Source organism: Propithecus coquereli, unplaced genomic scaffold (assembly GCF_000956105.1).
Source record: "Propithecus coquereli isolate 6110/MARCELLA unplaced genomic scaffold, Pcoq_1.0 Scaffold35, whole genome shotgun sequence".
Taxonomy (NCBI): Eukaryota; Metazoa; Chordata; class Mammalia; order Primates; family Indriidae; genus Propithecus; species Propithecus coquereli.
Window position 1 is genome coordinate 4,953,212 of NW_012149174.1, and position 26,310 is coordinate 4,979,521.

At 36.8% G+C, this 26,310-nt stretch overlaps 1 protein-coding gene across 1 annotated transcript in view; it reads right to left on the minus strand.

Annotated features, from left to right (window-relative positions):
* Positions 1 to 25,623, minus strand: part of SESN1 (sestrin 1) — a 99,164-nt gene extending 73,541 nt beyond the window's left edge. The window contains exon 1 of the mRNA XM_012651220.1: positions 24,898 to 25,623. Coding sequence (XP_012506674.1) covers positions 24,898 to 25,176 — 279 coding nt within the window. The 5' untranslated portion in view covers positions 25,177 to 25,623. The remainder of the gene's footprint in view (positions 1 to 24,897) is intronic.
* Between the last annotated feature and the right edge of the window lie 687 nt (positions 25,624 to 26,310).

The following is a 26,310-nucleotide window of genomic DNA, read 5'->3' on the forward strand; positions in this document are numbered from 1 at the left end:
AAAAAAAAAAAAAAAATGCCCACCTCTATGGACCGTGTTGTTAGGGTCCCCTGCTGTTCAGCTCATGACTAGAGAGGCACTAACAAACTGAAGGTCAGGGGAAGGGGGTCAGGGCATTTACTGGAAGGGCTACAAGTGGTTATATTTCTCTGATGAAGGCCACAGTACCTTCTCTTATTGCTGTAGATCTCACTGGGTTCCAGTAACTACACCCAACCCTTGCCCTTGAAGTTTAGGGGTGACAGTGACGTCCAGATATTGCTAGTTCAAAATGCTTATCATCCCTTGTTGGTTTCCCTTAACCCTGCCCATACCTGTGTGGAGAGTCACCCCATTTGTGCCATCCATGTCCTGTCAGGATCCTGGCTGATTCAGCAGGGAAGAAAAGAGACTAATTAAAAATTTAATTGACATCCTCGGAGAATAAAATACTCATAATATAAGAAGTGGCTGCTCTAAGAAAGAAACAGAGAATAAAAAAGTTCTTGAAAGTTAAAACTATGGCTGCTGAATAAACATGTCAACAGAAGCACCGAATAATAGAACTGGGCTGGAGGGCAAATTTGTAATTTGAAAGATAAGTTCAGGGAACTCTCCAAGATGTATCGTAAAAAGATAGAAGAGAAAGGACACATGGGAAAAGGTTAAGATGGAGGTTTAACACTTATTCTAACTATAGGTCAAAAATAGAGAGAATAATAGAGGAGAAGAAATAATAAAAGAAATGACAGAAGAATAACTGGCGATTCAAATCTTTATATTGAAAAAACTCAAGTGCAAAGGACTAATAATAAAAAGGGGTGGAGGAGACACACTCTGACATATCTAATGAAATTTCAAAACTTTAAGGGTAAATAAAAATATCTTGATTCCCGGAATATCCTTGTTCTTAGAAGACACATGATAAGGTATTTAGGGGTGAAGTGTTTGTAACTTTCAAGAAGCTGGGCAAAAGGAGAGAAAAAAATAAGAAAGCCACTGTGGCTAAAAGTTAACATGTGAGTCTAGGTGGAGGGTATACAGTATTAACTGTACTAGCCTTTGAACTATTCACTAGGCTTTTGTAAAAAGTTGGAGAAAAAAGAAAAACAAGGCTCCTAGAGAGCGGTAAAATGATAATCATACAAAAAGAATGAGAGTCAGACTGGTATGACTTCTCATTATAAACATTAAATGCTAGAAAATAATGGAATAACCACTTCATGGTTCTGAGAGAAAATGATTTCAACCTAATATTCTAATCAACTATAATGAAATCTGAGGGCAAAGTAAAAACATTTTCAAATATTCAAGGGCCAGAAAGCTTAATTTCCACAAACTCTTTAAGAAAAAAAATTGGTAATACTGAGTTTATGCAACTTAAACAACATAACAATGAAATACTTAAAAAATGAGTTGAAACTGCACCTTCATTACTATCATGCTAGTCCAAGCATGATATCAACTACTGCTGAAACATGCAAATAGCCTTTTAAGTGTTCATGCTTCCATTGTTGTACCCCTCCTGTCCACTCCCCACACTGGAGCCAACATGATTTTATTATAATTTAATGTTCCACTTAATTTTTTATGTAAATAATATACTCACATTGAACAAAATACATTCACATGATTTGAAATAGAAGGTGCAAAAGGGTATCTAATGTGTCTGAAAGCCAGACAGCAGGGCCGGCACTTAAGAGAGCCTGCTGTGGACCTCTTCTATCTGTATCCCTCCAACAGATGATGTCCACAGGACCCAGGGCGCGTGCCCACCCAGATTAGGCTTCAGGTGCTTGGAACCATAGGAGTTTCTACTCAAATGGGCTGAGCCTGCTGCCACGGCCTACACATGGGTTGTCCTCCCTATGGCTAAACACAAGGCCCGTGTGCACACCCCTAGGCCCTGGAAGTGGAAAAGAAGCAGCTATATGTGAGATGTGCAGAGTCCTGATGTGAGGGTAGACTGTCCATCCTTCATGATGTAGGGCTGAGCATGGGGTTTGGGACAGGAGGACAGCATAGACAAGCCACATGCTAGCCAGGGTCCACCACATCAGAGTGGGCCTGTGAAAACGTACATAGTGAAAGCCTTGGTCCCATTCCTGTCCCCAGCCAATGGCTTCCCTTCCCAAAGGTATTGTTTCTGTATTTCTGACACAAGAGTGAGCACCTTAAATCACAAATCTGAAAATGTAATCTCCAACCTAAAATATTTTAGTGATTCTCAATTACTGCTAAATCTCAATTTTAGATAAAATCCAAAATCCTTAAAATGGGCAACATAGTGCTTTTCAAACTGTGACAGGCCTTAGAATCAGGAGGACTAGGGTGGGGCCTGAGATTCTGCATTTCTAATATTCTCCTAGGCAATATAGGTGCTGCTGATCTGTAGGCCATACTTCTCAGTAAAAAGGGCCTATAAGAGATTAATATTCCTTTTGAAGCTATGACTCCAGCTATCCACTTACGGAAGGAGACTTTCTTCCTGGCCTACCTATCTCATTTAAAGAGAAGAAGCAACAGCTGCTCCAGGCAGATGGAAGGGAAGGTGGTTAGAAATTGCTAAGTAATAATTAATAATAGTGAACATTTATTCATTCGTTCAACAGATATTTATTGGACATCTGTTTGTATGTACTAGCACCAGCCTAGAGGAGCCAGCAATGAACAAGAAAAAGTCTCCATCTTCATGGAGCTTACAACCTAGTAGGGCAGACAGATTCAAAAAGTAAATAAATAACAAGGTCAGGTAGTGTTTGGGGCTAAGGAGAAAAATAAATCAAGATAAGGAACTAGAGGGTAAGAAGAGGTGCTATTTTACACAACTAAGGGATACACAAGGATAGATTTAAATTTTTTTTTTTTTCCATGCTAGTACTAAGGCAGGCACAGTGCTAAGAACCATAAGAGATAAAGTGCTATTGTCTTTATTTTGCTGATAATAAAACTGAAGCTTAGAGATGTTAAGTAACTTGCCCAAGGTTAGACAGGTAGGCAGAACCAGGATGTGTACCCTGGCAGGCTAAGGCCAATTTCTGTATTAATATGTATTTCTTGTTCATGTTACATGAGGGCTGCAGCTCTGCTGTGCTCATCTGGGCTCCTTGTGTCTCAAACTCTGGGAGCCAGACTTAAACTTTTAACCTATAAACTGCCAGGTGTGGGCCTGCCAGTTTATGACCAGTATCATAAGAAAAAAATACAAATAAATCACCAGATACACTTCACAAGTATCAGCAGATCAAGAGGGATGAGCTAACATTTAATCAACAAAATTTTCCCTTTGTTGGTTTAAAACTCCCAAATTTCAATCACTTAAATTTTTCTCTATCTCGTGTGTGCTAAGCTTCAGAAAAAAAAAAATTTCGCTAAAGTTTAAGGAAAATAAGTTTAACATAGAGCACATTACTCTAGTTTTAGCAGTGGTTCTTAATCTTTTGGAGATCACCATATCTTTGAAAATCAGATAAAACTTGGGCTCTCTCCGAAGAAAAATACAAGAGAGTTTACAGAGTTTTGCATGCAATTTAAGGGGCACACAGACTCCTAAAATAGCCATAATCCTCAATTTGAGAACCCTAAACTGTAGCATCTTCCAAAACAAATCTCTGCTCTGAAAATTTCCTTGGTGAACAAGAGTGGGTTCTCTTTTACTAATTATTTCATTTAATTAAATATCATTTAACTCTAATTATTAGCATATTGAAAACATAGTTTTGTTATCTAAAACATTCTGCAGCAAAAAAGAAAAAGGGCCTAACTAGCTTTTTTTTTAATATATATATTTTATTTCAGAATATTATAGAGGTACAAATGTTTAGGTTACGTATCTTGCCTTTGCGCCGCTCGAGTCAGAGCTATTAACTAGCTGTTAACAATTACTTATTTCAGCTTCTCTGAAGGTAAATTTTATTTATCAATTATCTATGTGTAAATTAGTCATAAATATTTTTAATCTATGGTGGGTGATTTCCCCTCTAATCTCAGTGGCTTACATTAACTATGTCGTTGAATATCACTCTGGTCCTTGAGAAACACAAGTATAATTTCCCTAAGTCACATATATCTGTTTTTAGAGGAAGGTGAATTTGCTTCTCCCATCCCCCCCCAAATTGTATCCTCAGACTAAGAAATGATTTAGGATTCTGCATCATTTTTCACTTTCATAATGTATTGACTTTTTTTTTAATAAACAGAGTACAGTACTACTAAAATGTAAAATGACACACTGGAGAGAGCAGGCAAGTAAAATAGTAACTTTTGATACTTGATGCCCCATGTTTCAATATATTAATATAACTGAATCATAATCTGGTAGAGCTTCTATTAATAAAACATATCCAAATTTTTGCATGGCTAACACAAGGAGCTTAAAATAAATAGAGATATGAGGATGCTTAAATATATATACTTAAATAAGGCCAGTAGTGTTTATTTGTGACTTGATCTACATATGTTAAAAGAGAGCTAAGGCAATATGATAGTTGACTACAGAATCATTAAAAAATACAGGCATTTTATCTAGTCAATAATTTTCAATAAAAAATGGCAATAATATTTGAATTAAACAGATATAGGAAAAATTATAAATAGGTAAATTTATATTATTTGCATTAAACAGATTCAATAATAAAATATTTTTTAGTTTTAAGAGGTAGTATAGTATTGAAATTAATAGAACAAGCTCTAGAGACCAAATGCCTAAGTTTGAATTCTAGTTCTGCCATCTACACTAGCTGGGTGAACAGGGGCAAGTTAGATAATCTCTCTGTACCTTAGCTTCCTCAAACTCAAAGGGTACATTAAACGGGTGAATGCATGTACAGGGCTTAGAGTGGAGCCTGGAAAAAAATCAAACCACTAGAATGTAAGCTCTATGAAGGTAGTGATTTTGATGTCTTTTGTCCATTGATGTCTATGAGTGCCTAGAACAGTCCTAACGATAGTAAATGCTCAAATATTTGTGGAAGGAATGACTGGTAACATTGTTATTATATGGCTATTTTCTAGATAGATGGAAAAACTCAACCAGTCAAGATTGGCTATTTAAACTTGGAAACTTTCCCCTTCTCCCCCAAACTCTCTCTAAAACAAAATGGAAACCTAAGTGTTGTTAAATTGCACACCCAAGTCTTCTCCTAAGGCCCACAGCATCACACTATAGATTGATAAACTAGATTCAGTTGAGCAAGAGTGCCATCTAGTGCCATAACAACTACAACAAGCTGAGAATTCAGAGTAAATCTTAATATTGAATGTGATGAAGACAAAGGGGAAAAAAAACATAAATGCAAAATCCATTAGGAAAAAAATCTTCTCCATTAATAGCCAAAATCTTTGAGGGAAAGATGTTTCTAAATGAAATAAAAGAATCACAGTTTTTAAAATCAGTATGCAGACTTGAAATATTTCAGAGAGTACAGTATACTGACGTTCTACTTACCATAAAAATCATTCTTCTAAGAACAGAAAGTAGTATATTGAGCTATTTTCTTTTTAAGGACATGTTTGGTCTTACTATAAGAAATATATGCACCGATTATAGAAATCTTGGAAAAACACAGAAAAGCATAAACCTCTACCAAGAGATAACCCTGTTACCACTTAGATATACAGTCAAGCACCACATAACGTTTTAGTGAATGATGGACTGCAAATACAACGGTGGTCCTATAATATTAATATTATAATACCATATTTTTACTGTGCCTTTTCTATGTTTAGATATGCAAATACTTGCGTATTACATTGTGTTACGCTTGCCTACAGTATTCAGTAGAGTAACATGTTGTACAGGTTTGTAGCCTAGGAGCAACAGGCTGTACCATACAGCCTAGGCATGTAGTAGGCTATACCATCTAGGTTTGTGTCAGTGCATGCTATGATGTCTACACAACAATAAAATCACCTGATGAGGTATTTCTCAAAATGTATCCCTGACATTAAACATATGTGTGTATGGGTATATATGTATATAAATACCCTTCCTAGATTTAAAATATACATAAAAAATACATGAAAAAGTTTAATTTTAATAAAATATTTGGCCAAGATACTAAAAATGAAATGAGAAAATTGTAAATAATAATGATTTCTTTTTTACTGAAATCAAGAGCTTTCCCTACAATTAAAAAGTCCTAACCTCATTTAACATTGTAGTCAGTGGGATAAACTTTTTAAAAAATTGCTAGCAGTTATGTAATCATTTCTCTGTGGTTCTGCAATAGCCAAAATACATAAGGATTATGGCTTATAAAATGAAAAAAGATAAAATTATTATATCTGTTCCTTACAGATACCACTAAATTGATAGTAAAGTATACCAACTTCAGTTTGGGAGATCTGAATAGAAATTTAGGTTTGCATAATATACATATTTTAAATTTCAGGTTTATAACTTTTTAAAAAATAGATATGGGGGCACAAGTTTAATTCCATTACATGTATATATTGCATAGTGGTAGAGTCTGGGCTTTTGGTATACCCATCACTCAAGTAGTGTACATTGTACCCCATAGATAATTTTTCATCCCTCCTCCTCTCCCCTTTTGAGTCTCCAATGTTCATTATACCATTCCGTGTGTCCTTGTGTAGCCACAGTTTAGCTCTCACTTATAAGTGAGAACATGGGTTTGCATAATATTAAATCCCACTCATTATTCATTTGAGAATGCTCATAAAAGTTTTGGGGTTTAATTCCCTTTCCCCCCAAATCCTAGACACAGATGAGATTTGATTCACAGCTCATTAGATAATCATTGAATGATGAAAAGAAAGCTGTCTACCACTTCCTACCTTTTGGATAGAAGCTGGTTTTTATACATATGTATAAATTTATATGTATTTTATATATATAATTTTTTTTTTTTGAGACAGGTTCTTGCTGCATCACCCCAGGTGGAGTTCAGTGGTGTCATCATAGCTCACTGCAACCTCAAATTCCTGGGCTGAAGCAATCCTCCTGCCTCAGCCTCCCAAGTAGCTGGAACTAAAGGCACTTGCTATCACGCCCAGCTAATTTTTCTATTTTTAGTAGAGATGGGGGTCTCGCTCTTGTTCAGGCTGGTCTCAAACTCCTGACCTCAAGCAATCCTTCTGCCTTGGTCTCTCAGAATGCTAGGATTATAGGCGTGAGCCACTGTGCCTGGCCCAAATGCTGTTTTAGCGCAAAGAATGGGAAGTAGAAGATTTCCTAGGGTTGCACAGGAATAATGGGGAACAGGAGAATGATGGGGGAAGAGAAGAAGAAAGAGGAAGATGAAGAAGTTGCTAGAGGCAGGCAGGCCTCTCCCACTGAAGAGAGGTGGGCCCCAGCTAGTGAGCGGGCAGGGCCCGGGGAAGCGTGTCTATTGGCCAGGCTGGCATGAGGCTCCTTTATCTACAGACTGGCTGCAATGGTAGAAAAGAGTCAGAGAGCAGGCTCACACTATCACTTGCTGGAGCACACTCTCTTCTGGACACTGATTAGGTTCCTGAGTATATACTCGAAATCAAAGCTTTCTTCACAATATGTAGGGAGGCTCTTTCCTTCCCATTCCCAGCTTCAGGAAATAATTCGTTGTGGTAAGCTGCTTTTAAAATGTCTCCCAATGATCTCCACCTCCTGGTATTCACTCCCTGTGTAATCTGCTCCCCTTGGGTGTGGGCTGGACCGACTGACTTGCTTCCAATGAAAAGATTAAGGCAAAAGTGATTGGATGTCTTTCCCAAGATTAGGCTATAACAGACTGTAACTTCTGTCTTGCTGGCACTCTTTCTGGCTCTTTTCATATACTTCCTTTGATGAGGCAGATAGAGATGCCCATGCAGCAAAGAACTGAGTGCAGCCTCTAGCCAACTGCCAACAAGAAATTGAGGCCCTCAATCCGCCAGCCCTCAATTCCACCAGCAATCATTAGAATGAGCTTGGATGTGAATTCTTCTCCATTTGAGCCTTCAGGTGAGACCACAGCCCTGGGGGGACACCTTAATTGCAACCTTATGGGAGACTCTGAAGGAGAGATCCCAGCTAAGCTGTGGCCAGATACTTGACTCACAGAAATTGTGAGATAATAATTGTGTATTGTTTTAAACCACCATATTTGTTATAAAGCTATAGATAACTGATTCAGTTGATAAACAAAGAAAAGGTCTTCAAGCCCACCAGAAGGACTGTACCCTGAAGGTCTTTGCTCCTGGCTTGTGGCAGCCTCCCTAGTCACAACCTAAGCCTGGACCTTTGGCATAAATTACACTTCTTTTGTGGGTTTACAGATTAGATCCTCCTCAGTTCACTTGCATAGTCTCTTTCTGCCAACGAAGGGCTTCTGCACCTTCCTCAATATCTGAAATAAATAATAGGACAGCTAAGGAAATTTCCTAGCTCCATGCTTCAGTGACCAAACCAGCTTGGGATCTAAGTTCATATGTCTAAGATAAACCACCCATCCTGATCATGCATTATTAATTTCATTGCTCTTTGCAGTTTCCACTTACTACTTACCAACCAGTATGAAAATACTTCAGTATTTTAACAAGTACTGATGTGCCAATGCACACTGGCTGAACATTAGTCCCAGTTTATGCTAGTCTCAGTTTATGCTGTAAGTTTAATTCATTAGACAAGATTAAAGATCTTAGTTCTACTTCCTTTCAATGAGTTTTTCAATACAGGATAAGTGTATGAATTTGAATGCCAAGTATAGTGACATTCTAGGGAAACACTAATTATTTAATATAATTTTTACAACTTCTTTTAGCCATCTCAACCTTCACATTATGATGGTATTAACTACATGGAAACTGCAAAGCTGGAAATGTTTTATTTATAATGCCCAGCACTGTAATGAGGAATTTTGACAAAAATTGTAGTTACATGTTTATACATGCGCACTGACAGATGGCACACGGAAAAGGGGGCCACAAAAAGGAAACAAAAATGAGGCCAAAACTTAGTCTGCAGGAAAGAATAACAGAACACTAATTACATCCAGTCATCAGAATTTTGGTTTGGGCATGTTGGGGATAGAAGCAGCTATACTTGTGTGAATGACAGATAAGCTGAGAATAAAAGTTAATTATTACATTATAATTTATTCCTATTAATCTGTCATTATTATCCCAACCCATCCTGATCTTTCCTTGCTCTAGATTATAGTCATGAGTCGCTTAACGACAGGGATACTTCTGAGAAATGCATCATTAGGCAATTTCATTGTTGTGCAGACATCATGGTGTGTACTTAGACAAACCAAGATGGTATAGCCTACTACATACCTGGGCTATATGGTATAGCCTATTGCTCTTAAGCTACAAACCTGTATAGCATGGTACTGTACTGAATACTGTAGGCAACTGTAAGACAATGTAAGTATTTGTGTATCTAAATATAGCTAAACCTAGAAAAGGCACAGTAAAAATATGGTATTATAATCTTATGGGACCACTGTCATATATGCAGTCTGTTATTTGGTGCATGACTATACTATAACATTCTATATATATTTTTTCACATTGATTTTAAGTTGTTTTTTAATATAAAATTAATACATATTCATTGCAAAAAAAAAAAAGAAGAAACTATAGGAAAATAGATAAGTGGTTAAGAACATAGATTTAGGAATCAGACATGCCTCCTAACTCCAGTATTCATTATTTAAGTTACTTAATCTTTCAGGGTCTATTTCTTCATTTATAAAATGTAAAACTCACCTTACCGAATTGTTTTCAGTATAAAATGAGAGACTGCAGGGAAATGGGCCTTCAAAGTAAATGCACAGATAATTGTGTAAATTGTTCCAGAATATGGGTGTAAACACCATATATAAAAAGGCAATAAATACTATGGTAAGAATTGAGTTTTGCAGATCTGGTGTAACCCTACATGCTCGGACAGTGTCATCAGCAGTTATGCTGTCCTTTAGGAACCCTGTAGTCCAAGGAAAGCAGCACCGAGGTAGGCTGCAAGTGCTTCTTCTCAATGAGAATGCCTAGTTTCTAAGAAGTTCCTGTTTCCTTGGCTAAATAAATCAGAAACTTAATCTAATCTTATCCTAAGTGGGTACATGCATATCTGTGTACTTATTTTGTTTGGGGAAGATCTCCCCCTCAAAACCTGTAACCCATTGAAACACTGCAAATGTTATATGTAAAATACTTACTACAATGCTTGGCATTTGGTAAGCACTCAATAAAATTAAATAATTACTACCGATTATCATTAAAAAGAAAAAATTAAAATCACCAATAATCCCACTCCTAAAAGAAAACTATGGTTCATGTTTTGGTACATGTACTTTTCCTAATTTTTCCCTCTTCTCTATAAAAAATATATATTTGGCATATTATTTTAAAGCTGTTTTTCCTACTTAAGTATGTAATTTTTCTTTTCTTATGAATGCATTTTAAAACAATTTTTAATAGCTATAACAGTCCTTTATATGCATATATTTAATCTATTAGATATTGAGATTACCTACTTGCATATAAAATACATATAAATAATACATTTCTATCATAAATGGCACTGTAGTAATTATCCTCATACATGAATCTTTCTGAGATGTTTTCCTAGAAGTGGAATTAACATGTACATATTTTTAAGATTTTTGACTAATATCCAAACTGCCCTCTAGAAAGCTGGCTGTATGATATACTCTCCCACCAGCAGTTGCACTGTTATCAACATACAACCATAAAATTTTACATTTTTAGCCATAGTTTTGTTCTTAAATTTTTTTTTCTCTAAATCACTACAAAATTCTTAAGGGCAGAGTGGTCTTCTACTTTCTTTTTTTAAACATTCCCTACAATGCCAGAGCAGTATCAGATACAGAGAAAGATTTTAAATGAATTCACTACAAAATTCTTAAGGGCAGTGTGGTCTTCTACTTTTTTACAAAAAATATTCCCCACAATGCTAGAACAGTATCAAGATACAAAGAAAGATTTAAATGAATTCTTATCTTGAAAAAGCATACTCATTTCAGCCTTAGATGGAGAGGGAAGTCAGATGGAGAGGTACTGTGCAGTTCAGGAAAAAAATAACAACCCTGTTATTAAGTATTTTAACAAAAGAAAAGAACTAACCACAATTTAGTTTCATTCCAACTAATAACATATTTAATAACATAAATATGTAGTACGAAAATGAAAGAATATTTATCTCAAGGTTTGAATCTTCATATATTACTACACATCTACTTCCAAAAATCAAAGAAGGAGCCATCAAAGACTGGTGCAGATTGGAATTACATACCTCTTTATCGGAATAATTACCATTAAGGGAATAATAATAAACACACTTCTGATAAACTCTCATTGCTTGGTGGAAAGGCCAAATACAATTCTAGCCTGCGGTCAAATTTTTGTTTAAAAATTATTTTTCTACGTTAAATTGAAAAAAGAAAAGGGACTGTCTGATATTCACACTCCAATACTCAACACAGGCCCAATCATGCAAGATATGTTTAAATTGTTAACATATAAGGAAGGTGAATTAAGCTTTAATGCAGCATTTAGAAAAAAAGCAAATATAATTATTAGTATTTAGATTTTCCATCTTCTTTGACAAGGTCAGTTGCCAAAATCATTTTGTTTCATCATGCTACAGTAGATTTTTAGTGCACATGCCAAAGATACCGAAATTTTGACCCAATGAGTAGTATACAAAAGTATATAAAATGGCACTTACTATTATGAGTTTGGAAATATTTTGTGCTTAATGGTACAGTTATAACAGTATTTACAATTACAAAATATCAATGAAGTATTTTAAAGTCTAATTTATAACATATAGATAACAAAGTTAAAGATGCCTCAACAATTATGTTAGTTTGGATATCCAGTTCAAATTGGATAATTTCTTAAAATCATTACATAACTTAGGTGAGCTCGCAATTTAGGAAATCAAGATTAAAATGTCACAATTTAATCATATAAATGTTTAATTATGGAAAGGATATGAAAAAGTACTTTTCTACACTGTTTAAACACAATCCTTTATGGTTCTAATGACAATTTTTGCATAATAACTGAATAAAAGAATAAACTGAATTTAAAGTATGCGTGGGAGACACACAAATGAAAAAAATGATTGGTATATGAGCTTGATGTAATTATATTATACAATCTGGGCTTGATTTCTAAAGAGACAATTGAAGCTCCTTTTCTTTTTAGCTGTAAACAACTTGCTGTATGACATGTAACACAATACCATGTTTTGGGAGATTTCAAACATTCATAATCCACAGGAAAAATACTCAACACTCCTACACTATTTTTTTAAGCCCATAATAGTTCAGTCTTTCAGCTACAAAGACAGAGGCCAGCTATAAAACCAGTACTTTTCCACTAGAGTTACTTGTGGGGCAGGGAAGGGGACGTTCAGCACTGCAAACGTTAGGGTCTAAAATAAGATCATTGCAAGGAGTTACTACAACACTTGCACTGCCAGCACTGTCATGGCAACAATGAACTAGCTAGGAGAATGCTCTTTTAACATTCAAAGCTAATCTTGAGTCTATCTCTCATGGAAATATACCAAATTTTCTTTTAAGGAGTACATTAAAGAAATCGTCTTACTAGCAATCTCTTAATGTAAAGATAAGCCTTTTATACACAATCTTTCCAGGATCACAGTCTGCAGACTCCTGGCAGTCAGCTGAAATTTATAATGACAACATAATGAAAATTATACACCACAGTGAAACATGAAGATTCAGTAGGGTTCAAATGCAATTTCAAGATGGGTCAGGGTTTAAATAAGAATTTGATATGCAATTTAATAACAACTGAGAATGTGGTTTCCCTTAGAAACGCTAAAGTTTTAAGTTTCACCTTGAAGGGAAAATAATTTGGAAAAGAAAGTAATATATTTTCACTGTTAGGAATCTTATATTAAATTTTTATTCAGATAGTGCGGTATAATGGTGAAAAACAGACTCTTGAGTCTCACAGCCTGGTTTGAAACCTGGCTCCTCCTCTTATAGGTTAAGCATCCCTAATCCAAAAATCTGAAATCTGAAAATGCTCCAAAATCTGAAACTTTCTGAGCACCAATACGACACAAGTGGAAAATTCCACACATAAGTACTTAACGCAAACTTTGTTTCATGTACAAAATTATTAAAAATATTATATGAAATTACCTTCAGCCTACATGTACAAGGTATATATGAAACATAAATAAATTTTGTATTTAAACTTGTGTCCCATCCCCAAGATAGCTCATGTATATGCAAACATTCCCAAATCCAAAATATTTCTGGTCTCAAGCATTTTGGATAAGGGATACTCAATCTGTACTAGCTAGGATAGCTTGGGCAAGTTTTTAACCTATCTGGGCCTTGATTTATCTTGATGCATGAAACATGGATAATACTCACCCTTATAATGTTGTTGTAAAGGCTGAATGAATTAATATAGGAAAAGGTCTAAGACCTAGGCTTGGCACACAGAATGCCTATTCTTCTGTTAAAAAACATACAAACTGCTGAAGATGATTTAAGATAATTTTGTTCCAATCCCATGATACATTTTAAAGTAGACAGGAGAGCCAGGCACAGTGACTCATGCTGTAATCCCAGCAACTGAGGAGGCTGAGGTGGGAGAATTACTTGAAGCCAGGAGTTCAAGGCTGCAGCGTGCTATGATTACACCACTTGCACTCCAGCACCCTGGGCAACAGAGAGAGACTCTGTCTGGCAAAAAAAACAAAGAGAGTCTGTTGCCACCTCTGCCTCCCCCTGCCCCACCACATCCATTCTAATCCACAGTAGGTAAGGGGGGCAGCATGGGAGCTGGGGGCTCAGGAGCACCAAAGACATCTGCCACACACTATAAAGCAAATTTGAGAATCAAACACGGATACAAAATCTCTTCAAGCCTTGTTACTCTTCTGGACTATCTTTTTGGTAATTTAACTTTGCTTAGTTATTTTTTTTCCTAAATTATATCAAGCTGTTTGGACTGGGCCAGTTATCTGGCAAGAAAGGACTACTTTGGAGACTGTTTAATATGTCAAGCTCCAAGTGGGTGAAGCAGAGTGGGAATATTGATAGGGCAGCTCTAATGTCCTCAGTAGACCTTTAAGGCAAGCATTCTCTGTGGTAGATAACTTGGAGTACTAGACATGAATTGACCAGGTGCAGAGGATTCAGTTGCTTACTGACAACACTGACATACAAGCCATCACTTGCTTTCCTATATTACGTGTCCCTGAAGACATACTTGAAAGTCAAATGTAAGTGGAATAATAGACAAACATGATGTAAGCAGAATCCAGTTCCCAGAGAGCTAAAACAATATTTACAAAATCCTTAATTATGATTCCTAGAGGTGCTATTTCCCCTACGACCAGGGAACCTGAAAAGTAGGCAGAAACTTTCCCAGTTGCCCAAAGATTTGGGGGACTGACTCTAAGGGAATATAATGCCAGAGGGTTCAACTTCCCATATCCTCCACCAGAAGGAGGGGGCAGAATAGAATACTAAGAGTTAACATTCACCAAGTGCTTTACAGGGTTCCAGTAAGCATTGCACATATGTTAGCTCATTTAATCCTCACAACTCTGTGAAGGAAGTGAGAGGCTTAAGGAGGTTATGTAACTTGCCCATAGTCAGAGTTTGGCAGAGGAAGACTTAAACCCAGGTCTGACTAACTCTACAGCTCGTGGTCTTGACCATTATCCTCTAATGCTGTCCAGGCTTTGACTGTGGACCTCTACATGTGTACTTGATCACCTGGATGACACACGCAGTTGCCTGTCTGCAACTCCTCCCTGCTGGTGCCTGGCTAGCACATCAGAATGATGTTAGACTCCAATGAAAGGATGGATGCTACAGATTTGCCATCACCCCTAATGCAAACCTCTGGGCAAGTTCAACACTTACCCTGGGGCAGTGGCACTCTATGACACAGCTGAACATCAGCATTAATCAGCCAATGTATGAAAACTGAATTTAATGAGCACAAGTCAACTAGGGGTGGTGATACGTGTGGATACAGAGTATGGGATATAAAAAAGTCAATTACTCAAAAATCAAGGCTACCCATTCCTAAAGTAATGGCAGTTTGGAGTTTGACTCATTAGCTGGAAGACCTAGATCAAGTTATTCATCATCATCATCATCATCATCATCATCACCACCAATATTTATTGTACACTTACTATGTGTCAGGCCCACTTTTACATACTTTACATGTTCATTTAATTCTGAAAACCATCCTGTTAGGTTAGTATTATTATTGTTATCCTCATTTTACAGATAAGTAAACGGAGGCTCAAAGAGTTTATTTATAGTTAAATTTGTACAGTATATTGAAGTACACAAAATATTTTACCAACATCATCTCCTTTAATTTTTTATAACAATATCACAAGGTAGATAATAAAATGTCAATTCACAGATGAGGAAACTGAGACTATAGAGGTTAATTTATTCATGAGCACATGGCTGGTAAAGAAATTTGAACATGATCTTTAAACCATTCTGAATATCTCTGGTCAAAATGAGACCCTGGATATTTAGAATAGAAGGTTAGAAAATAAACTAGGGGGAAAAAAATAAAAAAAAAAAAAGTAGCTTTTAAGTAGAATCTTTTTAGTAAAATTAAGTGAGATCTATAGCTTTTTCTTTTTCATGTCAAAAGATAGATAAACGTAGCGTTTGGCATATAGTAGGTACAAAAAACATCTAACGAATAAAATGAGAAGAAATAATTCATTAGGTTCAATGGTAAAATCTATACTGTCTCAATAAAATTTCAACTAATTTTCATACTCAGAACTTCTGTCATCAACAAAAGTGAATAAATATAGGTTGTAAACTGTAATTTAAGTCTGTCAATATATACATTAACTGATTAGATGAAAAAGTACATACACCTAAATTTGAGGTGTAATCACCATCAATGACTTTGAGAGATCTTATTTTGTGAGAAAATCTGTCTCCTTGTTATTTAAATCACTTTTTACTTTTGAAAGGCTTCTCTTAAATATGTCTTGTCCTTCAGTACTATTGAACATATCACTTTACCACTATTTTGCAAAGCTTAGTCTTTATCACATGATCGGAAGAATTTCTTGCTGGGTTTAAGGCTATGAATAGCATTTGAAAAATTACTCAGTTATAATTATAGACAGCTAACACCTGCCAACTTGCTGGAAAATGAAATCATGTAAAATTTAAAGACAAGTGTACAATGCTTGTCAAACACTGAAGTGTCAAAACAGTAAATGCTCACTTTTAGTAGGGTAAACTAAAATTCTAATTAGACTTTACTGAATATTACACATAGAATTAATAAATTATTCTAGCCACGTGGTTAAGTTTATAAATGGCATATATTTATCAGCTTGTCAATTTAAACAATTTTTAAGTTAAAACACTAAATGAATACTATTCACTAAATAAATTTATTCATTAAATGATTATATATATGAAAGTTGATTTGGGTACTATAATTCACGAACCTCACATCATAAATTTTATTTCCCTTTAGTATAGAAGCTTAAGAAGTTGTAAAGGTAATTTTATAATACAAGTAATAATTGATAATTATAGGAAGGCCTTCTTTCACTTTTTAAATTAAAAATAGGGTAAGATTTAAGTAAAATATAAAACTAAAAGTATCTAATCTTTCCAAGGTAATTCCACAGTTCATGACCATCTATCAGATTTTTCTATAAATAGTTACATAAAAAACATTAGAGCATGAGAAGATAGATAATTCTTATGCTGCCAAATTTCATTTGATTTTTTTTCTTATAAACTGAAACTTATTTTTACTCTATTTACTTGAAAACTATGCCACAAACTATGAGTCTACTAGTAATACACAGACATTTAACAATAAAATGCCAGCTCGGAAAATGCAGTAAGTGGTTCTACTAGTTATCCTACAGAAACTCCTAAAGTATTTCCAGTGAAAAAACACTTTTTAAAAAGAAGCATCTGGCCGGGTGTGGTGGCTCATACCTGTAATCCTAGCACTCTGGGAGGCCAAGGCAGGTGGATCGTTTGAGCTGAGGAGTTCAAGACCAACCTGAGCAAGAGCGAGACCCCGTCTCTACTAAAAATACAAAGAAATTATCTGGACAGCTAAAAATATATAGAAAAAATTAGCCGGGCATGGTGGCGTGTGCTTGTAGTCCCAGCTACTTGGGAGGCTGAGGCAGGAGGATTGCTTGAGCCCAGGAGTTTGAGGTTGCTGTGAGCTAGGCTGATGCCACGGCACTCACTCTAGCCTGGGCAACAGAATGAGACTCTGTCTCAAAAAAAAAAAGAAAGTTTAAAAAAAAAAGAAAAGAGGCATCTTTTAAAAACCTTTTATCAATATACTAACTTCATGGTAAACGTATCTTTATCGACACTGGTTTAACTTAGTAACTAACAGGGAAAATACCAAGCATAAAATAGCATTCCCATAGTTTGACTATCTAGCTGAGGTTTTTCACGCTTAAATTTCTAGTCTCTCAAAGCCTCTAGAAATACAATTACTAAATAGTCTGAAGAATCCTCCCAATCTGATTTGCTAAGTATATTGTGTCAGCATAACTAAAGTACTAAGTAATTTCTTGAAGGTCATTTAAAATTTTTCTCAATGTGATAAATGTGAGCTAGAAAAGCTGGGTCAAAGTAAATCCTATTTTCCATTGACTTCCTTAAAAAACAACTTAGATATTTTACCATGGTGTGAAAAAACAGACTGATTTGAGAAATTCTGACAAAAAAAGAGACTAAAATTGTGGCAAGACTTGCTTGGTGCTGATGTATTTCCAGCAAGCACTTTCATCCTTCTATGCATATTAAGCTCTGCTGCCCCCTCCCCCAGCATCAACGTGTCCTTCTACAAATTCTAAGATTTTTCCCTTGTCTATAGTTTCTCAGTCCATGCTAATTTGCCACGACATAAACATTGCCTGTTTTTAAATATGAAAATTCTTTATGATTAATATATAACACTAAGTAGTGCCCATTTTATCAAAGTTTTAAGTGATTAAGAATCCTTTATTATACCCAAGATTCCACAGCTACTTTCTCTCAGACCAAAGTTTCAACAAATCCTTAAGTTGGTTGTTTGAGTTATTAATTTATTACCTATTTAAATGGTAAAAAGATATCTTGCAAATTTCTAATTGCTTACCAAAAGGAAAATAAATATAACTCTAAAACTAAGAGAAAAGCATGCCTATTTTCTAATTTTTTTTACTCCATGGATGCTATGTACATATAGCACTTTAAGGGCACAAAGTGTTAAAGATGAGAAAAAATTCTAATTAAGCTAAACTGTTTCAGAGGATCCTCCATGATGTCATGTACAACTCATTACCTTAAAGAGAAATTGAATACACAAGTATTAACCATCCCATCTTTGTACAAAATATTACATCCCATTTATAAACAAAATAACCATGTTGTGAAAAATATTTTAAAAACCTAATCATTCTGTTTTTTTCATGTTAGAGGCCATTTGGGGTACTATAACAGAAATAAAATATATGAAATCTGAAAATGTAAAGTATCCTTGTTAGTTTCAATCTTTCTGAAGAGTCACAATAGAGGACAGGATGCATTTATATATTACAAAGAGGACATTAGTATAAATAGTGCAGATATAATTCATCCTGTAAGCCAGAAAGTTAAAAAAAAAAAAAAAAAAAGATTGGCTCTTCATCTTCAAACCATTTAGAAAAAAAAAGTTAAAGATTTGCCTTCACTTTCTTCACATTCCCTATTCAAAGAAACCCAGAAAACCTGAGAGTAAAGAGTATTCTCCTCTGAGCCTCAAAAGCAAGGAAACAAAATGGTCAAAGATAGGAATGAGAGGAAGCACTGAGTACAGAAGTAAGCCACAAGGCTTACAGAGGAAAAGGCCCTGAGTTCTCAGTGTATCAATAAGAGAGGCCAGAAAATAGTGGATATGGAAGAGACAAGCTTAGTGTAAATATTGAAAGAGGACTCTCGTATTTGCTGTGATACCGAAGAGTCAGCAGTGAATGTTTGAGATGCACTACTTTAAACTTTTGGCTTTGACTGGATGGCAGTAAAAAAGAAATCAAAACAAAACGATCATTTAAAAAGACCAAATCTAGTTCTAGAACATCTTTAATCTGTTATATTTTACAGCCCCATCATAAATAAATTAAGTGTGCTTCTAACCTACTAAAATCCAAATTATAGACCAAGTGATATATTATCTAGATACACATACAGTTTTAATGGAATGCCTCTAACCAGACCTGACTGCCTTCTGTCCCCCTTCTTCCTTACCAACAAAAATATTCTCTTCAAGTGATGGAGGGGTCTCCCAGCCCTCAGAGTCTGAGTGCTGCTTTGCCCAAACCAAAAATAGAAATGCCCAATTTCCTTGCCAATGACTGGCTTAGAAAAAGGGGTTGTGACCCAATCCCAGTCAGTAGAAACTGAGAGGAAGTCTTCTGGGGGGTTTCTGGGAAAAGCTTTTCTTCCCTGACAGACACATGGGAAGAAACTCTTTTCTTCTTAGCTGCAGATGCTTGTGACTGCACGTCGTACCTGGAATAGCATGCTGTTGGAGCCTTGCAACCATGAGGGGAGACATTGCTTGCTATGCTGAGGAAAGGAAAGCAAAAAAAAGATGGAAAGCAAAAAGATAATGTAGTTGAGTCAATGAATTAATCAAGCTTAGAACTACTTGATCTCCAGACTTACATGAAATAATAAACATCTTATTGTTAAATTCTAAACTATATATTACCCAATTGGATACCAAATAGATACTGCAACACCAACTGCAACTCTAACAACTATAAATGTGCATCACACCCAACAACTACAGTTTCATTTCTCCCTGGGGTGGGTAACAATAATTTTACTAAATGAAAGCCTCCCTCACCCACTTAACAAAGAGAAATATTTTGTTACTTAGTCTAAATTTTCTATCTTAAGCCAATTAACTTTCAGATAGTGCTAATTGCTGGCAAGCTTATAAGAAAATTTGGCAGTTTTCCTTCTTCGTAGTATGGAAATGAAAATGATCATTCTTGGAAAAGTAGCTGGTTATTCTGGATACTTATATTTTTCCCCTTTATTACATGCATTATCAAGACTATAGTTCACCAGTGGATTATATTAGTAAAGTAGGCCAATGTTAATACTTGCATTCCTTTGTTTAGGGAATCAAGCATATCAAAAGATGTTAAGAGTCTTTTTTTTTTAAAGTTTCTAAAAATCCCATCATAAATAAAAGCCTCCTATGAGAATAAAAGACCTTCTTCAAAAGCAGGAAATAAGTCTTACTGATATTCCATTTCTGAGTACAGTGCCTGGCAGCAAATAGTTCTCAAAAATTTGTTGAATGCCTTCAAATATGTTGTTGATATAAAATCAATAAATTGAGAATAAGAGTATAAACAGAAGATGCTATCTCCCAATGTGCCAATTTTTTTACAGGTGTAGCCATTTGGCATTAAATCCATCCTACCACCTTGCCACCTACAATCCTATAAGCTGACCTATAGCAATTAAGGGCCTATAGCAATTAAGCTACAGGAATTGCATTCGCAGCTCAGCTTTTGCTGCTTTACTAATGAATCACAAAAAGCACTGTGGAGCACTACATTTGAATTAATATTTGATTTCCCATGTGAGGCTGACACTAGAGTGGTGGGCAGTGAGGCTGGACAGGTAAGTGGAAGCCAGATGATGTTGGACTTTATGTGACATTCTTAAGAAGTTTAGATTCAATTTGATTCTGAATGGTTTTAGACAGGAAAAGTGACATGTTCAGATTTTCATTTTAGATAAATGGCTCTATAGCTATGTGGAGGATGGATATAAAGTTAGAGGGTGGGTTAAATCTGGAAAAGTGATAGATAACAATGGCAGAACCAGGACATTGGTATCAGGGCAGAAATCCATTTAGGAGCTGTTTCTCCTTGGAAGTCTCATAGGCAACTTAAATTCAACATGCCTAAAAGAGAACTCATTTTTTTCCCTAAATTGACCCCCTACCACTCTTCTGTCTCAGGAAACAATTGCACTATTCACCAAGTGGTTCAAGTCAGAAACTTTACAGTAATCCTTGATTTTATTTTCCTCATCTTCTAAATCCAATTAAATATTGTATCCTGTGGTTTCTAAGTCCTTGGCATCTCCCAAACTCATTCACTTTCTTCCACTCTCCCCACCCCCACATCCTTCTCTACCATCACCATCATTTTTGTCATAGGCTAGTGGAACAACCTCTCAACTGATGTCACACATTCACTCTTGACACTGGAAATCCATTCTCTGCATTGCTCCTAAAGTGATCCTTCCAACACACTATCAATCATATTACCATCTTACTCGAAACCCCTAGTGGCTTCCATTATTTCTAAGATAAAGTCCACAACCCTAAACATGGCCTGCAAGCCCCTCTGGGATCTGGTTCCTGCCTAGCAACAGTAAGAACACCTAACATTACTGAGCTTTTCTTATGTGCTAGGCACTGTGCTATGCTTTGCAAGCATTATTTCATTTTATTCTCATAGCAACATTGTGAGGTAGGAAATATAAGCACGGTCCTTATTTTGCAGATGAGGTAACTGAATCAAGAAGAGATTATGTAACTTGTCCAAGGTTGTATAGCTAATAAACTACAGTCATGTGCTGCATAATGATGTTTTGGTCAACGATGGACCTTCCATACAACAGTGGTCCCATAAGATTATAGAAATGACCCTCGAACAATGAGGGGGTTAGCAACGCCAACCCTCTGCACTCTGAAAGTCCTTGTATAACTTTTGACTCTCCCAAAACTTTACTAATAGCTTACTGTTGACTGGAAGCCTTAATAATAACATAGACAGTCAGTTAACACACATTGTGTGTGCTATGTATATTATATACTGTATTCTTACAATAAAGTAAGCTAGAGAAAATGTGATTAAGAAAATCGTAAGAGAAAATATATTTACTATTCATTAAGTGGAAGTGGATCATCATGTTGAGTAGGCTGAGGAGGAGGAAGAGAAGGGGTTGGTCTTGCTGTCTCAGAGGTGGCAGAGGCAGAAGAGGTGGAGGAGGTGGAAGGGGAGGCAGGAGAGGCAAGCACAATCAATATAACTTTTATTGAAAAAAAATCCACGTAAAAATCCATGTTAAACTGTGCAGTTTAAACCCATGTTGTTCAAGGGTCAACTGTAATTTCATATTATTACTATACCTTTTCAGTTCAGATATACAAATAGTTACCATTGTGTTATATTCCTTACTGTGTTCAGTATGGTAACATGCTGTACAGATCTCCAGCCTAGGAGCAACCATCTAGGTTTGTGTAAGTACACTCTATGATGTTCACACGATAGCAAAATCACCTAGCGATGCATTTCTCAGAACGTATCTCTGTCATTAAGCGATGCATGCCTGTATTGGAGCCAGGTCTGACTCCAGAGCATGTGCTCCTAAGCTATTCATAGTCTCCTCAAACTGTCTGCTCCAAACATATTGCATCACTTTTAATTTCTAGAACTCATTTGCTCTCTTTTCCCGTGAGGCCTTCACACATACTGTTCCTTATGTCTGGAATGTCCCCTCACAAATCTCACCTTTGCATGCATGATATTTATTCATTCATCAGGTCTCTGCTTAAATATCACTGCCTCAGGGAAGCTTTCCCTTACTACCTAAAATTAAAATTTTTATTTCTTTACATGTTTATAGTCTGTCTCCATTCAGTATAATGTCAAATTGTTACTACTGGTCCTCGGTTCTTAGAATGACATTCACCAGGGGTTCAATAAACATATGTTGCATAAATGCAAGCATGAATGAATGATGCTGGGGTGGAAACTCCCTAAATTGGAAATTTCATCTATTCAGACTGATAAGAAACAGAAAGAAGGGAAATATAAATTTGCTCATCACTGGATATGTATTTAGTAGCTTCCAGGTCTCGGCCAACACTCTTGGGAACTTACAGCCCTCCTGGGGGAGACAGACACATAAATATACGATTATAGCACAATATAAGTAAAGCGCTTGTTATAATTGTGGCAGGAATAAAGTACGATAGATGCAGAGATGAAAAACAGAGTATAAGTCTTGGGGAAACCTTCCCAGTAGAGGAAATTTTTGAATCCTTTTTCAGGATGAATGAGTCTTGAAATAAATATCACATACTCCATGTATTTCACTCATGAAAAGGGAGAGGATTGTCCATGCAAAGCTAGAGATAAAAAGGAAAAAAAAAAAAGGGAAAAAAGGGGAGAGGAGCATCCATCCATTATACACCATGGCACTTTACATCTCATTCGATTCTCACAATGGCTCTATGTTGTTATTCCTATTTCATAGATGTGGAAATCCAAGCTAAGAAAGGTCATGTAACTTGCCCAAAGTTATGCAGTACATTAACAAAGGAGTAGAATTTGAGCCCAGGTCTGACTCCAGTACTAATTTACTTATCATTATATAGAAATCCTTTGACACTGTACTTCTCAGAACCTGCTTTCTTTTCTTTTCAATGTAACTCTTAACAAAATTGGTTATCTGGTTTCCTGTTCTAATGTAAATAAGCAGCAAAATTAAAGGTTAGGAAGAGACCAAAGTATACCAACAGCAAGGGAAAGGACAGAAAAACTATGAAAATTAGACAAAAAAATTTTTAAAATATGGATTATATAGTCCTATACACTCCACTGTTTGCTGCATAACAGCACTTGATATGCGTAATGGTGACCCCCGTTATGAAAAAAAAAGGTTGTTATAGTCACCACAGTCTAAGAGACAGAAATAACGTTTTATGGTTAAAACGGTAAACTTCAGTTATCTAGAAAATTTATTCCTCTCTGGTAACTGTGAATTGTAACAATTGTTTCCAAAGTGTTTGTGAGAAGAAATATCTCCAAATCTTAGAGTCTTCATTTTGTAGATGTGATTATTTTTCTGTTGCTTTAAACTAAATCAAGCCAATATAGAAAAACTGTCTATCTTAGCTTACATATATGCTCAGTAAACTATAAATTTTTAAAACTCTTGTACATGACTTTGAACAACACATGTGGATTGAGTTAGTTACAAATTGAGAAGCATATATAAAGTGTTACGAACATTATTAATATCCAAAAACATTTCTCTTTAAAAAAACCTTCTAATAAACCTTGTAATAAAACAGGATAAATTGATTATGTACAACACGAAGGGAAAACTATAATATTTTAAATCTGCTGCATTCATAAATAGGTATGTATATGAAAAAGAAAAGAAACAATTTAGGCAAATACAGAGAAGGATGGCTGAGTAATTTACCACAAAAGTGTTTCTACCACACACCCTAACTGGGTCCAATTTTTCAACATGAAGATGTTAGATTCTTTATAAAGTAGGCTTTTTTTATATAATTTTTTTTTTTGAAAAAAGAAAGGTTGCATTTAGAGAACACACCCTTTTTGTTGTTGTTGTTGTTTGCTTTGTTTTAAGAATAAGAGAAAATTGTTCCACCAATTATCTTCAATAAGCTGACTAGGAAACATTTAATAGCCTTCATCATTTTAGAGGCTTTTAAATGTGAACCTTTCCACACAGAACACCGTGACAATGTGAAAAACATGTTGGCTACACTTCCCAACTACATGTAAAAAGAAACATAAGGACAAACAAGTCTCTACTTGCAATTAACTGTAACCTTCATCTATTTTTCCAGGAGCAATGCAGTTTCTGCCTGAAACTCTATAGAAAAACAATACTTGTTTACTTACATTTGAAAATCGTTTTCACTTTAGTTCATCTTGTCCAATTTTGGCCCAAAATTCAATGTTTTACAGAACACTCTTAATTTTAAGATGTAAAGTGAATTCATAACAAAAGTTCACATAGTAACAACCTAATAGAAGCAAATGCAACATGAATAATTGCAAGTAAAATTTCACTGTCCCAGAGAGACAGTTGTACTCACAATGTTCTTTCTTACCTGGATGCTCTTCAGAATAAACTCGCTTTTCTCTCTGACATCTTTAAAAGGACACCTCTTAGAAAGCATAAGCAGATGAGCAAGCAGCTTATTCAACCCGTCCAAAGAAACAGTATTTGAAAGCCCGTCTGATGGATGACAAGGCGTCTCTTTCACCGAACGAAGATACTCGGTTTTTCTCAAAATGATTTGCCTAATGTTTTCCAGTGCTGTCTCTCTAGTAGTTGAATCTCTACTGCACAGTCCATCCCATCTCACTTCATTCTCTCCTTCAGCCATGACAATAGTTTTTCCTTTGCAGTCTTCAGTTGCCTTTCAACATGCCCCCAAAGCACTTTGTATTTTTAAAATGAGAAATGTAAGAAATCAGAGAAATCGAGTCGTTATGAAAACTCAGATCTGGATGACATTTGTAACCAGACGTGTCTTTTATATTAATGCTTTCAACCGATCTACAAGATAGATCACCCTCTCACCCTCTCCTTCTACACGAAAGAGCAGTCTTCCTTCTGGTCAGAAATTGAAATAACAAAGTTGGAAAGTTGCAACCTTACAGCGCTGGCTTTGCTGGACAAGGAGTCCTGGGGAACTGTTCTCCGTTTTGCAGGGTCAGCGGATATCCTCACGTTGTGGAGCTGTCAAATCCGTGCTCTGCCCCAAAAGGCTGGTAACAGTTGAACGCTCTCCAGCCATTTGGGGTTTTTTGTCTGTGCAGCCACCGGGTTCTCCCGAGCGTTCCCACCCCGCCCCTCCTCCAGCACCAGTCCCCGCCCTCCACAACTCCTCCCTGCGTCTCGGCAGCCGGCCGGGCGCCGGCGGGGAATGCTCGCCGAACCCTGGCCCACTGGCCTCAGCGGCTGAAGACTTGGACGCTCCCAGGGGGCGGCAGTCTCCTGCAGCAGCTGTCTGGGCGGGCAGCGATGAAGGAAAGCGTGCCCGGCCCTGACGATTCCGGACCCCGAGGAAGACGCCACTTCTCTGACTCCTGCGCCCTCGCCCACCAAGGCCAAGCCAGAGGGCACAGAGCGGCCCCGGCAATCCTCGAGCGCGGGGCTGGGCCGCGGAGCTGGCGGAGATGCAGGGCCGGAGGCGCAGAGCCCGCCCCTTCGCCCAGCCCCATCGGTGGGGATCAGCCCAGAGGGCGGGAGCAGGGAGGGGAGATGGGGTCCTCACCCCCAGTCCCTCCCCTTTCTCCGCCCGGCACAAACCGGGAGCCGCCCCTGCCCCAGCGCGTTCTTCCCCGCCCAGGCATACGCGACCCGCCGAGGCAAAGCCATTGGAAAAAGCCCCGCCCTCGGGCTGGCTACCTCCAGACCCCAAGTCCACCGCGCGCTGCCGCCAACCGCTGCCGGTGCTACGCATGCGTGGCTGCGAACAGGGCGCATGCGCCTCCAGAAGCATGAAGCATGCGCC